This window comes from Fopius arisanus, unplaced genomic scaffold (assembly GCF_000806365.1).
Source record: "Fopius arisanus strain USDA-PBARC FA_bdor unplaced genomic scaffold, ASM80636v1 scaffold00054, whole genome shotgun sequence".
NCBI lineage: Eukaryota > Metazoa > Arthropoda > Insecta > Hymenoptera > Braconidae > Fopius > Fopius arisanus.
The window spans coordinates 748,974-765,476 of NW_011887793.1; the positions used below are offsets into that span (position 1 = coordinate 748,974).

The 16,503-nt window shown below is 39.7% G+C and overlaps 1 protein-coding gene across 3 annotated transcripts in view; it reads left to right on the forward strand.

Moving 5' to 3' along the window:
• The window catches only part of hth (homothorax), a 320,736-nt gene that overhangs the window by 298,119 nt on the left and 6,114 nt on the right, over positions 1 to 16,503 (forward strand). For all 3 annotated transcript variants that reach the window (XM_011307472.1, XM_011307474.1, XM_011307473.1), the window contains one exon: positions 663 to 721. In XM_011307472.1, the coding sequence (XP_011305774.1) occupies positions 663 to 721 (59 nt within the window). The remainder of the gene's footprint in view (positions 1 to 662; positions 722 to 16,503) is intronic.

The following is a 16,503-nucleotide window of genomic DNA, read 5'->3' on the forward strand; positions in this document are numbered from 1 at the left end:
TTACCACCCCACGCCTTTTCTTATTTTCTTTTCTCTATACTCTGTTATCTCATTCTCTTCGACTTCTCTCGCCCTCTAGCTAGGTTTTCTACCCCTTCGAGACACCCTGGAACCAGTGTCTCCCTGGAACCCCCTACCACTGTCTACCCCACCGCAGTTCCAAACTCTGCTAACACCACAAAACAGACCACGATTCTATTGTTCGATAACCACTCACCCGTGAGCCCTTCTCTCGCGCTTTTCTTCATCCCAGCTAATGACGTACCACCCATTCGACATTGTACGAGTGTTTCTCCTTTATTATCAAGACCAATAACATGGCATCATGATGGGGGTGAGGGAACATGTACCCAAGTGTGTCAAAAACATGATTAATCAATCTGTCAATTGAAATTTATCGGGGGAATAACGATTTTTGTCTGACTGCAGCGCTCATCGTTAAGGATCCAACTGATTTTTTACAGAAATAAAACGTTTTTATTTAAATAATCTATAATTTACCAGAAAATCGTAGAAGACATCCGCTACTAAAGACATCAGCATTTCAACTCAACAAAAATTCTCATTACCAATTCTCCAGAAAATAATTTATTGATATGGGAATAATTTTGAAGGATAATGAATAAATGATGATAATAACTGGAAAAATATTTCTGTTTCAGGTTTATCAATGCAAGACGTAGAATCGTTCAACCGATGATCGATCAAAGCAATAGAGCCGGTAAGTCGAGCCCAGTAATACCATCAAACACTTATACACATGACACTAATACTCACGCTGCTCCATTGAACTTTCCTGGCTACGGATATCCAGAGTATCCAAATGCTTTTGGCACGAGTTATCAGTTCATGTAGATTTGTCTCGACATTACCTCCTCCATCCAGTTGAAATGGAAATTGAGCCGTCAATTGTTCCCAATTAATCTAGAAATAAATCATCCATTAATACCTTCAATCAAGCAATTATAAAAAAATCAATGAATGTTCAAATAAACAATCTATTGTAACTCCAATTAATCTTTCAACTGAATAAATAAAATGATGATACATTACCCATTATCATCGTTAGCTTTCATGTTTTGCAAGTTCATTACCCAGTGTTTAATTGAATCACTCAGTCAATCGAAATTCAACCGAAGTCATTATCTTTCACATATTATCTGTCAAATTACATATCACCCCTTTCCACCCTTGAATAAAACTGAATTTGGAAGACGTAGAATGATTGTTAAGCAATGACAGTGATAGATAAATGAGAGTTTAAGATCATTCTAATAATACTTTCCGGACACTCAACCGATTTATCTGAGGATAAAATTTGTCCTCAAATCTCTTTCTTTCCTCCATTTTACGACGTGAAAATCACTTCGTTTGCAGTAAAACCAGAGGGTAGCTTGAGGGATCTTGAGTAGCGAAATGGAAAAAGGGGTTGGGAGGTTAGACGACTGGTGGATAACGTTTGGATAACGGTGGGATAATTGGTACCGGTGATCAGACGAGGTTTTATGGTTCAACAACATGCGTCCCACCTCATGAAAATCCCGTATCTCTTTTTATACGTTTGGGTTGTTTAGGTGAATTGGAATGGTGTGATGATGTCCTCTTGTTTTGTTTTTTTTTCTTTTCTCTCTTTTGTCGAGGAAAACGGGAGTCGTGAGGAAAAACTTGGGCAATGGCCGAAACTGAGAGGCGATTTTGGGTTGTTTTACGACTGGTCCCCTCATAAACACTCGGTGAGTTTACTGGTTGTTTGGTCCTTTGCGTTAAAAGAACGGACAACTTACGAGGGGATGTGGGGATTCGTGACTGTTAGTTAGGTACAACAGTTTTCTTGGGTAATCGTCTGATAAACATTTGGGATTTATTATGGGGAAATCAGGCTTTTAGGGGGTACATTTTTTCTCTCGGAATTGATTCATCAGACGTTTTTTGCACTCGCTCTCTGTGGAATCATCCATCAAACATATATATATATATAATGTAACTAAAAAGTCAATAAACTATTATAAAACAATGTCTCGACCTTCATTTTTAATGAAAAATATTGAGCATCAACTGTAAAAAATAAAAATTAACATCTGGATTTTTCGTGCGGTCTCGGATTAAATCGTTTAACTCTCAAATTTGACCCTTCGTAGGGTCAAAAACTCAGGCTAGACCTTCAACTATGACTCTTGTGAAGGTAGACTATTGAAGTTAAGAATCAAGATTTTGATCATTCCGGAAATATCACTAGACCCTCAAGTTTAACCCTCAAAAGGGTCAAGTCCCGTTAAATCCATAAAAAGAAAGGATGAAGGTCAAATTTGAAAATCCTACATTCATCCACATGGACTATTAAAACCCATTTATTCACATTGATAATTAAAACTCATAAATGTCCCGTTCAAACGATCGAACTTTGACCCTTGCAAGGGTCAAACGAGATTGTGAATGAAATCGTGACAACCGGGGTGGGGGTTAATTCCGAATTTCCTCTTGCAATGCCGTATAAAAATGTAAAAAGCGTGAATAATTGAAGAACTCTTGTCGACACATCGGGAAATATCTGTCAGAAAATAGTTGGCGGGGTGTGTCCAGTCATAGATACGAAATGGAAACGCAAGGAGAACCAGAAATAATGTAGAGATGTCGACGGGACCCGGTTGGCAAAGTGGAAATTCGTGTCCCATCCGATTATCATCCTCGAGTCAATCCTGATCATGAGTCTGATCCTGGGGGTATTCCCCTCGCGTATCTCTCCAATCTGTCCGCGCGGGGCCATTTCATTCCTCTCTTGTTTTTTTTTTCCACTTTTTTTTATCTCTTCGGGAGCATTCTTACAGTGGTTATTGATTCGGGGTTGCAGGGTTTTTAATCTTTTAAAAATCGTGGGGATTTTTCAGGGGTGGGTTATTGGGGGCTATTAGGGGTTGATGTATCGGACGGACAGTAATATGTGATGCATTACACCCGGGGGATGTTTTTCCGGGAGGAACGTAAATTTTTCACATTCTCGAGGGATCCCACATTTTTTTTTTCAATTCTAGATGAATGTGCAATATTTTCGTTCATATTTGACGTAGGAAATTATTTCAATCATTTTTTTTATCGTATTCGAGCCTTGTTGAGCCGCGGTCGTTGATACTAATTAAAATTCCATTCATCTATTAATTTTTAAGATTTTTTCGATTTTGAAAAATCATTTTTTTTCGCAATAACTGAAGAAAAAAAATTATAATTTTTAATTCAATTCAATTTAATTTTGATAAATTGTTATTATCATTATTATCTTCATTATTTTTAAGCATTTTTAATTCGCCTTAATTTTCATTTTAATCTATAGATGAAATCCTCTTACTAATTTATTATCAAAAACAATTATACCTTACGCCATAAAAAAATTCCATTTATTTTCGTACAGAACTCCCGTGATTTTTCTGTCTCACATTTCCGTTACTCTCATTATCTTGAGAATTGTTTCCCCCCCACATTTCCGGTGGATTGCATTATCCCTGCAATGACGTATTTAAGGACCATTAAATGACATCAACCCCAAGTCTTCGAATGACACCCAATTCCGAACGCATCATCAATCATCCTTCCATTACCTAGATTTCTCACCAAAACCGTGAGAATTTTTTTCCGGTAAGGATTACCCCCGAATTTGTCGGATTGAATCTACCCGATTCAATTGACGAGAATTGAACGAAAAAGATGAAATTAAAAAAAAATTTAATTACCAGATAAATGGGAGTTAGTCTCGTATTCACGGGACAGTAGTGGGCGGAGAATTCTAATATTGCACTCATAAAGTCATGATCCCTTTAAAATCTACCTCCCCTTTCAATCACGCACGCACGAGTGCACGACAGTTCCACTATAAACTATAAAACCCCGGGGCAGTGCATCATTTTACGATGTACAAGTGCCTGTCCCTCCAGATTTACCCGCTGTCCGAGATTCCATTATATCCACATTTTTCATTGTTGTTATGGTGGAACGAATTTCCTCAACAAGTTTGTAATTTTTGATGCGTTTTTTACGATCGTCCACAGTCACGGCTGCATGTCATCATTATTACTCGCACCATTTTTCCTTTATTTATGTATCATTTTTCAAGTTTATCATCTGCAAAGTGTCTTGCCATTCCTAGCTAAATTCCCGAAAGAATTATTTTAATATCGTTTTTATTTCAAATTTATTTCCAATTCATGATCGAAAACGCAATTATAGAAAATTTTTATTGTTTATTTTTTTGTTTAAATTAGATTTATTAGGAAATAAACAAATTACAAATTTTTATTGTCATTTAATTTCATTTCTCGTCGTGTGTGAATCCAAAAAAAAATGTTAAAAAACATGTTCAAAGGTAATGCACATTAACAATAAAAAATAATTTTCTCGTCAAAAACTGATTGGAATGTCCACTCAGAATTCTTCGCCACCAACTCGATTCCCGAATTCTCAACAAAATCATCCACTGGAATTCCCTTACCCCATCGTCTCCATAAAGGTGCACCTCAATCAGATCGAGATAAGATCCCCATTGCTCCACACATCGGCAGTCCTTAAAATTCACTGAAAAAATAATCACGAGGTCTTAAAATTCACGTCAATGGCCCTCGCACTAATTTTATTGACACCAGTAAAGCCCCTCGTGTTTCTCCAGAGGCACTTGTTCGTCCTGTTCTGCCCTCTTTCCCTCCCTTCACTTATTTCTGTATCCAGAAAGGTGATACGCATATACCTACATCTCTCCAACCCTCTTTTTTTCCCCCGGAAAACGAGGTTGTAAAAGCGTAACTGCGCCCCGAAGTACCGTAAAGCTGTGGCTGTACTAGTGCATTTTGCGATGATGCCAAACGATAACCTTCGCCTAGGCTGAATACCAAAAATTTCTCGAGCCTTTCACTTTCCGATTGCGAGTTTTCCCCTGTACCCTAAAAATATGTCAAATCCACCAATTGATAAAAATCACAACTGAACAATTGCCGATTGTCTATTTTCGCTGTTCCCCTGATTCCAATTTCCCAAAAATCCATCCAATTCACTTGTTCCGCATCGAACCCGAATGAAAAATATTCCTCCATCTCACCGGAGGGAGGGCCATTAAAAAATAAACAAATTACCCAGTGGTAAAAGGCCCATATAATCACAATAAACATCACTCATCCACCGTCACATCCTCCTTGTCCAGGAGGTTTATGGTACATCGTGTGAGGCAAAAGACTATTCTTCATCTCTTCCTTTTGCTACAACAATGTGCGTAATAATTGTCCGAAGGGATTTTGCAAGCTTATTACCCCCGACATTCCAACCGGTAGCTCTTGGAGATGGTGGAGGTCACTGATGGAGAGCACAAGTCGTAGATCACGACGATTCCAGTTTGGGCTTACTCTCTTTGGGTATTTTTTCATTGTTGCTTTGGTCATTTCGAAGGATGAACATTGTGGAGATACATCTGATTGTCATTTACGACTGTCAACGTTGGACTGGTGGACAATGTCCATTTATTTATTACTGGGTAGGACGCTTTTCTACTCGGAGTGCCACGGAGAAAGCTAGTGTCAAGAATTGTTTGGAGGATTCAATGGAATGACCGCCATTTTGTGAGAGGAATAATGAAATGGCCACGCTTGAACTAATTTGACAACCCTGTAAATACTTATAATTAATTACGGATTAATTCGAACTAGCCTTCAACCATCATTTCTTACAATATTTATAGAAATTTCGTCTCATGTGATTAAATTATTTTCAGAATTAATCATAACCTCATTTATACTGCAGATTCCATTTCTAGAAATGAATATTGAGATTAGGCGCATCTAATTGTCAGTCATGACAACTGCTCAGCAGTAAATCTTGTCGGTTTATTTATTTATAGGCAGAAGGTCATGAGGTCACAAAGCAAGCTAGCATGAAAAACTATTTCGAAAAGATAATAAAATAAAAAACACCTGCCATTTTGTCGACAAGTGCATAAATCCTGAAAAATTTTCAACTACGAAGCTAGTACTGACTTTCTTTTGTGGTAATTCTTCAGCTGAAATTTTCTCCTGTAATTTATTTTATTCCTTTCTCACATAATATTATCCTTATGTAATATATAAGAATGTAACTCCCTCTAAACCCCACAGACATGAGAAAAAAATGATTTAATAATCGAAACATAAACTCTTTTTATTCGTGTCCCGTCAAAACGATCATCCCAACATTCCACCGATGGAGCTCATTCCTAACCCCAAATCACCATCAAAAATCTCGGTCCACGGAAAGAGAAATGGAATCCAATCTAAAATTCCCATGTCCTCCACTCAGCTTTTCCTTTTCATCGAATATTCCGGTTGGTGTTCAACCCATATAGCTCGGGGTTTGGAGCCCCAAGCGAATCAAGTCGCGGGCCATTCGTCACGCACTCGGTGAGAGGGACTTTGCCTCGATAACGTTTGCCCCGATCCCCCTTTTTTTCTCCTCCCCATCGAGGAAAGAGGGGTTTTGTCCGCCAGAGCCACCCCTCACCCCCCACAGCCCCCTCAGCCCGCTCAACCCCCTGAATTCTCCCCCCAGCCCCCCAACACCCCTCGCCCTTCAGGTCTCTATCTCCACCGCTGGACTTCCAGGCTCTTTTCTCCCTTGAATACCCCAGCTCCCTTCGGTATACACAACCAACAGTTCCACACACTCCATCTCACTTGACTCTGCCCCCATTCTCTCTTTCTCTCCCCCCTTTTTTTTTTCTTTTTCCCTTAACGTGGACGCCATCAATCAAGCTTGTCAATTTGTAATGGCGATTCTCTGTGTCCATCCACGGATCCAGACGTAGTACTTCTCTCTTATTTTTTCCTCGTCTCCTTTTTCCACTTATTTTCCTGCAGGACTCTGCCTTTTTGTCTCCCTCAATTCTTTTTTTTTTCCCCTCATCCTGGATCTTCTCTATAACGGCCTGATGGGATATCACCGTTAGGTGCCACCATCGCAGGACAAACTGAGGCTTTGCCCACTGAGAGGCGAAGTTTACCGTTTCTTTTCTCTTTCGTTCCTTGATTCGATGTCTCGAGGCTAAATAAAATAGATGTCCCGGGGTCAGAAATTGGGAGAAATTGCCCTGGAAGAGCTCATATGCTGCACCGTGGAGGGACCAATACCCGAGTCGTTCATAGAGGACAAGCAGGAGAGAGACTTAAACCTCCTACCGCCCACTTTTCGCTGAAGACAAGCCCCAGGGAGTCCTTGGAATTGTTCCTCTCTGCTCCCAGTGGACACTTTGCCTCCATGAAATTTTCTCAAACAAAAAAAACCCGGTGAAAGTTCACGAAAAACGAGGAAATTGGTGATTTACTGCTTTCTCCTGATGGCTCTGTTGTAGAAGGGTGAGACAGGGTCAGACATCCTGGGGATTTTTGTCCCCTATTTGATGATTATATAGATGGTGCTGGCGGTATCTTGAATTCGACGTGTGGAATATTGGCCGACTCACGTCACGTACTGGTGATATAGAGTTACTTAGAGTCGATCCCTTCGCGTATTGCTGGGGTACGTTCAATCCTGCTTTTTTTTTTTCTTTCTGAAAAGGTGCCGCCATTTGGTGGGGGTTCTTGTACGGCATAGATCATACGTTAATTGAAATGGGGGCGCCGAGTGCGATGTGGCGAATACAAACGATCGACTTATAGAAATGTTATTATTTGACGTTCTTAGGAGGAACTCGGAAATCTGGGAGGAAATTGAGAGGTGATGGTTTATGGGAGACGTGCGGGAATAAAGGAGATCAGTGAGAGTTTCAAAATTGATGGATTATTTGGGAAATTAATTGGGGCAATTACTTGCCTTCATCGTGTTATCGGTTGCTAAATCTCGTAATCAATTGATCCTTTTCGATAACCAGTTGTTGGGAAATCTTTGTTTTAGTAGAAAGATGAAATGTTTTCAATTACTGTTGAAGGGACTTTATAAAACAAGTACTTTCTCTGATTTCTGTCAACTTAGACGGCATTCTTCTTCTGGAATTTTAAGATATTAACTGTTTGATCTCTAAATCGAGATCTTAAGTATTGAGAAGTCATTATGCTGTCGACGAAACTAACAATTAATTATATCTGATAAATATTGTTGGGGGAATGCTTGCCTGCGGAAAGCCACTTGGAACTTGATCTAAAACCGCTGACCAAGCTTCATAAAACAACAAAGTTCTTCGATTTTTCGATGAAGAAATAGTGCAATTATCGGCAGAATCTCTGGACTCATCGAATCTGACGAAAACATGTGGAGTTGTTGATTTACAGAGATACTTTCGATCAACAGCTTGACATCAACCTATTCTTTATGTACTCCAAAGAAGCCCAGCAATATCAATTCAATCTCAGCAATTTTAGATACTCCAGTTTATAAATTCACCCTAAAGTCTAGCATTTCACTTCGACTTCATCCACCAAATCAGTGATCAGTCGTAAGAATTCTAACAAGGACTGCTGATTCCAAAGTCTTCAAAACAGAATTATCCTACAACATCTGAGACACAAGTATTTATCAGAAGTCTTCACGTAATCAGTTGGAGTTTGAACTTGAAATATTTAGATTCAATATTTGCAATCAAGTCAGCAATCAAGGTACCCCAACGGTGATTTTTCAGCGAAATCATGTTGTCGAAAGGACAAACAAGCTGGATAAAATACAAGAGACACGAGTGGTCAATAAAAATGAAAGTTAATGCAGCATGAGTGAAGCACATGGACGAATAGGGAGAATGGCCCCGTAGTTGAGGGAAATACAACTATAATATCGATTTAACCGAAAGAGGATGGGTCTTAGTATGGGATGGTCCGATAGCGTCCATGTAAACGAGCGGCAGGCCCCCGTGGCCATCTCGTTAGGAGTATATAAATTGGTGGGCAGGGTTCCTTGGCCGCGGAAATGGAGTCTCGGACGGTCACGATCGTCGTGAGAAGATAAGGAACGCTCAACCAACCCCTCAACTGGACAATGTCGTCTGTGTACCTTGGGTTGGCTCATACTCACCCCTCGGCAGCTCGATGAATTCAGCGACAGTGAGATTTTTCATAGCGAAGATCGCGTCCGGCATCGGGGGAGAGGGTTCTACTATCTTATCGGGCTGTTGTAATGGCATGGCTCTATCTCATCTGTGGGGCGAGTTCAACGCTGACCATCTTCTCTCCCTTCTTTCATTCTAGGTCTATGAGTATTTGGGGAAAAAATTATCGGGAATCGAGAAAAATCGCCCGGGATGAGGAACTGACCCAACCACATTATTGATGGTCTCCTTATTTTATGCTGTTTGTTGTCGGTCGGAAAATTCAACGCGAATTTTCAGTCGCGAAACTTGAGGACAAATAGATAATTCATTTATGAGTTTTTTAAAATTGATTCTCATAACAATTAAACACAAAAATTGAATATCAGATTTCGAATTATCAATTTCAAGACCCAAATGAAAAATTCAAAATTTTAATTTCCTTTCAGATTCCATTAGAATATTCTCTCCGTTTCCCCCCATCTGCCACATCAATCATCAAATTGATAGTCAGAGTTGAGTTTCCTACCTCTCCATAAACTCCAAATGCACGATTCAGTGCCGGTCCGATGGCGAGTAAAATCCTCAGAGGAAAGAATCATCTCAGTCTTCTTCTCCCTATTTTTTCGATGAGAATGCCATCTCACTCCATCAGACCCCGTCTTGCCTCCTTAATTACCATAATTTATAGCCAATCGGTTAATTAAAATATCTAAATACCATACGCGCATTATAAGACGAAAGAAGTGGTATTCTCTCACTCTCCTCCACTCACGTCCAGCCGAATGGTTCGAATAATAAAACGTATGCTACCATCCATACCTTATAAATATTAAGTGGTTTATGGACTCGCGTTCCCTCCCCTCCATCGCATACGTCTGCGGTTCGTCTCAATCCATTAATTATTTATCGCGTCAACTTATAAAGAGCCACTCTCGGTTTTATTTGACATTGCCCAAGCCAACTTGATTTTCAAACTGAATTCACTTTCACTCTGGTTAGATATACGCACGTATGCACGATATACGTCGAGCTCGATGTATTTATGGTGACTACTAATTGACCAAACAAGATTAACAAAAGAAACAAATGTTTAAGATTGTTGTTGAATGCCGTAGGGGTTGAAGAACTGGGTTAAAATATGCCTGGGCGCCGAATCTTTTGAGATTCATTTCAATTCGATTGCATCCATAAATGCAGCAATTTTTTATCAAGAGATAACGTCATCAGAGGAATAATTATTATGGAAATTGCAATTATCCATCCAATTTGCCGAGTTATCGAGGGCTTGACCAATTCCTTGCGATTTGTTTGGAAAAGATGTGAGATGTCAGGAATGAAAAACCATCAGGTTCCAGAAATATGACCGTCATAAGGACTGTATGACTGTAACCTGACATGTCAAGAATTTTTGCATCACTAGTTTGGATTTCTTCAAAATGTGGTCAGCCTGAAGTTAGGAATACGGTGAGTTCTGATGGGTTGAGCAGCAGCAACAGCAGGTCGTCATGGTGTCTCGATCGATGCACCAGATCCTGAATACATCCAATACACGTAAAAATTCCCATGCTACAGCCCCATCGTGTAGAAAGGGATACAAGAACCTCTGGCTCCGAGACTGGGCAAAACGGGAAGAGGGAAGTTGCTTGCTGGAGACAGCAGAAGAAAAATAGCGGAAGTCATCGACCTCCAAGGGGCTATACATCACGCAAGGGATGTTTGCTGGGCGAATGAAAGAATAAAAGGAGAGCGAAGGGACTGAGTAAAAAACCTAAACAGAATCTACACAAATTCAACTGAAACGCATCATCATGGTTATCATCGATTTTATTCAGCTGCAGTTCGATGATCTCAGATCATAATTATTCTTCCGGTCTCTGAATCGCCGAAATTTGTTTTTGCTTATTGTTTATTTTTTGAGGTATACACAGAAAAGCTAGCGCGCCAAGTGGACTTTTTTCCGAAAATCGAATTGGTGATTGGCGACGCTAGCTACCGTTGGTAGCCCTAGTTTTTTCAAGGTCGTCAATTTAAGAGTGCTCGCAGATATATAAAAGTCTGCTCACACATGGACATATGAGAGCATGTATTAGCTATGTGTATTCTCAAGCTGGCAATTTGTAGAGGGCGTTTTGTTCTTTAGCGTCTCCAATGGCGACTTTTCCATTCATATACGTTATTAGATTTATTCAGATGAGATATTCAGTCCTTCTAATCAATATGATTTGTAAACGACATTTGTGAATAAAATTGAGGATATTTTTTGGGAAAATATGATCATGCAATAAAACGTCAACTTGGCAAAATTTTTTCATAAAAAAACTTTTGTGATAATTATCCTTCCGGTCTCTAAACCAAAATAATTATTCCATCGTTACGAGAAGCTACCAATTTTTATAATTCTTCATTAAGATAAGTTGACTCAGACCAGGTCATACTTCCTCATGTTATTTAGTTCAATTCCAATTATTGTTTGCCAAATGTTTGTTAATAAATAAATTAATGACTAGTGAAAAGCTGATGTTTCCCCCGTACAAAATTCATCTAAGAACGAAAAATTCTTGGCTATGAATTATCACATCCGACACATCCTGTATCGCATCCAAGAATGACCAATAGTTTCATCGAGGGATTGTTGAAGCTTCCGTTACACATTTCCGGTTTCCGTTTCACCGAGAATCGTCCTCAGTTCACCCTCTCAACTTGCCTCATAAACGTAGCAAGGGAAACGGCTGCCTCTTGGTCCTGCATTTCCCTTCACCATCCCTCCAAAATTAATGCCAAACGTCTCAGTCGAGAATGAAAAATGAAGAAGAATTTATCTACAATCACGATTACCACTGGCCTCCGGCAAATTATAAGACACCCCATCGACGCTCCTACCCCACATCCTTATCACAACGTTCCCCTCCTAATTAAACCGTCAATTTTGAGTTGCCAGAGGCATCGGTAGCTCGATGGGTGCCTTCAAATCTCAGAAATGAAAGTTGCTTACTGAAACTAACTCCGGAAACTGATGGTTGTTACCCAGACTCTCCATATCTATCACGGCTGCTTGTGCTTGCAGCTCTCAGAGTTCTTTCTTCTTCTGCTCCCCTGTCTCCCCTTTCACCCCAATACACTTTTATCTCGACTTCTCCTCCACTTTTCTTGGTACTTGCCAACAGTTCATCCCGGATGCTTCCGTATCCGTTATGGCGGTTGCCTTGGGTGGATGTTTCCCTGATGGGAGGGCAATGCAACTCGAGGTTAACTCCAGAGACTAGAACTTGGAGCAGTCGGTGTGTCGTCACCGGGAAAACTTCACTTTTTCCCTGAGGAATCCAACACGGGTTTAAGGGTGCTGCAGATTCGGTTGGCAACACTGGATAGACTTAGCTCCTTTACTTTATTCCTTACTCTCACGGGTTACTTGTACCTTCCACGCTCGCTTGCTCTCCTTCCCTCAACCAAAGTGCCAGACCACAACCATAAGTTACTACTAATGTTGTTCTCGTGTTCAACGCTACCACCAGAGGCATTTCCTAACATTCTCTTTACACCAGAAGGCTGCGTACTCTTTCTGGATCTTCAAGATAATGTCATTGGATTAATAGAGGCGAATTGGTATTCAATTATTTGTTTTATCGTTCCATGAGTAGAGTCTTAAGAATAGTACAATCATAACTGAAAAATTTATTTTATTACAAAATGATACCTGAAATTGCAAGTAGAAAAAAATTTCGTATAATTTTTAACAACGAAAGAACATGATGTTCCCGTAATTCTCTATTTTCAATTGAATTTAATTCAAATTTACATAATTGAATATTCAAATTATTTTGTGAGGGAAATTTCAACAAATTTTTAATAGTGTCAACAGATTGGAGGGAATTCCTTTGCAAAAAGGGGTTTACCCTAATAAAAATTTTTTGATTCAATTACCTCAATGCCAATTTTAACAGCAGTACCTTCCTGGGACTTGAACTCATGTCTTGCATGTTATCAATCCAATCCTCTTCCAATTCAGCTAATGAGAGTTGCGGTATTTACCATAGGTTTTCCATACTTCTCCCTCGACTGAAAACGAAACATTAATTTAACAACTATTCATTCCCAACAATGTAAATTTCGAAATAAATTCTCCTTTCCAAAATATTAATTAACATCAATGCATGTGCACTTTCCTGTTGCCCACTGATTCCGTCATCTTTACAACACAATTTAAGAAATAACCGCAATTAAGAAATGTTGAAGAGAGGATGATGACAGAGTCGAGTGCTTATATGGATTTTATTATTCCATAATTTCCGTGCCATAACTGAATCATCACGAGTACTAATAATACCCCATCGGAATTCGAATCCACATCTTCCAGATTACCAGTCCACTGCACTTCCCCCAAACCACCCTGACCTACCACATCTACCATCAAACCTATCACCTTTCTACCAAACTGACGATGAATCAATTACTTCCACCCGAAGACTCCCGACAAAAGTAGCAAACTGCATCACCTCGAGATTGAAACCATTATTCCCAACTCCCTCACCCAAATCTTCAATTCAACCCCCGAGAATTGACACCCACGAAGATGTGACGATCTCAACTTCTATGTAATTCACGCCAACCGAATAATTCACATCCATCCCTCAAAATTGGGTTAAAGACACCGCTGAACCTAGCCAATTAATTAGCGTCCCGAAGACGAATTACCACAGCGATAAAATATGGAGACGATGGAGTCAAAGAATTCCCATTGTCACCGGACAAATATCTCCCCTGGAATTGACCAGCATAATCGTAACCCCTCACCGAGACAATTCTTCGGGTTTGTACCCTCGATTTTATAAACACTAAATTGTTCCTTGGAGTCTTCTCAATGGTGTGGCACGTTCTTGGTGGAATATCCTGGGATAACTGCCGAAGTAATGTGAAAATGTCTTCTCTCTGTCTATCTCACCCTCCGGACAACATCCCCGACGGTACACTTTCTCGCAGCTTAGCGGACGGCAATTAACGGCTGCCTCATTTACCCTCTAAATAAATTACAAGGTACGCGGACTCACCCGATAGATCCGGTACAAGGGTCCCACGGTGTACATGGGGGATAGAAAAAGGTGGGGCTGCAAAAGGGATGAGAGGGAAAAAGCTCGTCCAATGAAACAAATCCATGGTGATGCCTTCACTGAGTTTATTGCATTATGGTCTGCTTTTCCTCAATTTCGGTGACGAAACTCATGTGTAAACTCGGTTGTTCGAGGGGATTGGGGTTATTGCAATTGACCCACGTTTGAAGATGTCTAGATAACTAAAAGTTGAGGGAAGGGAAGGATGAGATAGGAATATGAGAGAATTCGACATTTTTTCGTCAGTAATTAATATAAATATATAATATATATTAATAGTATAAAGTTGTTAACGGGGAAGTTACGATGTTCTGATTTACTTTTTTTTTCAATTATTTAAATTGAATTTGGAGTTCAATCGTATGGGTCTTTAGTCATTAGTCTGTAGACTCCCAGCTATTTTGCACTCTACACTTGTCAGCCGCCTAGTCCACAGGTGCCAGCATGTTGGCCCTTCGAGCAAACTCATAGAGCCCTTCTATACCGTCCCTATCAACATACATTTCCTTGATGCAAGTGGTCCCAAAGACGTCCCATCGGATCTCGTCAAGACCACTGCATTTTAGTTAGTGCCTAGGTGGTGTGGGTTTTCCTCCGCTAGTCCACATTTCGGGCAGGTAGGATCATTTCCTCTGCCTATTTTCTAGGCTAGGAACCAGTGACCAGTGATAATCCCGACCAATCGCATGGGTATCATAAAATTTAATTTTGAAATTTGGATAAAAAGTACGGGAAATATATGTCTTAGTGACATATTCTTTATAAACGAATTAAAAAATAGAATTGAATATAAAATTAATACTGTTTTTAAACAAATTTTGGCATCTCCATTCAGTGTAAAAATTCAATTTTCGATGTTCTTTCATGAGTTTGATGTACAATGCAAACGAACCGCTGCTCGCAATTAACTAAAACACATAAATTGTATTTAAAAAAATCGCTGGAAATCTGAATAAATGTTTACTACAAATTTTCATTAAAAGAGCAAGCCGATTCTCACGATAAGAAATTTATCTTTTGGAAAACCTCTAAAGCGTAAATTATATCAATTTCTTCTAAATATCATATATCTTTTGTATATTTCGTATACATATGATGGAGGTGTAAACGGAGAAGTTAATAATCCAAAACGCGACAGCTTCTCGGGATTAAAGATCATAAGACAAATATTGGAGTCTCTTGTGGTAGGAGGTGGCAATATTATTATGATTTTCCCCTCAACGAGACTGACGCGGAGTATTCCTTAATTTCCCCACATTGTTGCCGTTCCTGGGGACTCCCCACAGCGTTATACCACGATTTAATCACAATACGAGCGCGCATCCCTCGTTAGTGAGAATATCTCTCCGAGTGGCCATAATACCCCGAGCTACATTCCACCAAGATATCTGCACTCACCCGTACTTTTCTAAACACCAAACACCCGTGGATCTATAATCTTTTTCTCTGAGACCTAGGACGAGGGCAGAAACACGGGGATTTCCATTGCGCTCGAGAGAGATGGAGTCTCGGACTAACCTCGACTGGATCGCTCCTGAAAAACACTCTTAAGGGAGAGAACGTTCGCAATAATTGTGATTTACGGCCACGGCCCCGTGGGTAAAGCAAAACGCGCGGCACTCTCCGCTTCGTTGTTGCTACGTTTTTCTTTTTCTTTTTCTTTTTTTTTTCTTTCTTCGGGTACTTTTTTTTATTTCACGTTTTATTCTCTCAAATGCCGACAGCGAAATAGCGACTGTTGCAATGAGGAAACGCCCGAGTCGTGATTGGAATCTCTCGGAAAATACTGGCATTAAAATTTCCCACACACAAATTGAAAGTTGGCGAAAATTGAGATCGATTCGCCAGAAAAAAAAAACAGGGTATTGCTGAAATTATTTCTGGTATTGCTTCTCTGCTAATGAATCAGCGATTTATTTTCCAATGGATTCGAATTATCGGAGAATCTTCACAAGAATATTATTATAATTTTATAAATTGAAAATCAATATATTATTCTTGAGTTCATGAAATTTATGAAATTGTTCACTGGCAAATTCTGTAATTTTAATTAATTCTGAGCCTTACGTCAACATTGTACCAACATTGCACTAACGTTCGAACATTGCCCCAACCTTGCCCCAACCCAGCGCCAATGTTGTACCCATAAAATTGAATATTTCAGATTTAAAATGTCCAATATCTCCATTCGGAAGCCAGAATAAAAATCCTCTTTCCTCCCAAACTCTCTCTGACTGTTGGAAGGTATAAATTCAGAGGAAGTATAGAAGATTAACGTTCATCGATAATACTACGAAAAAAAAATGCATAAGCCAATCAGGATTGATCGAGGTTGCCGTAGAAGTTTAGCATAAGAAAGAAAGTATGGAATGAAGTGGGGGG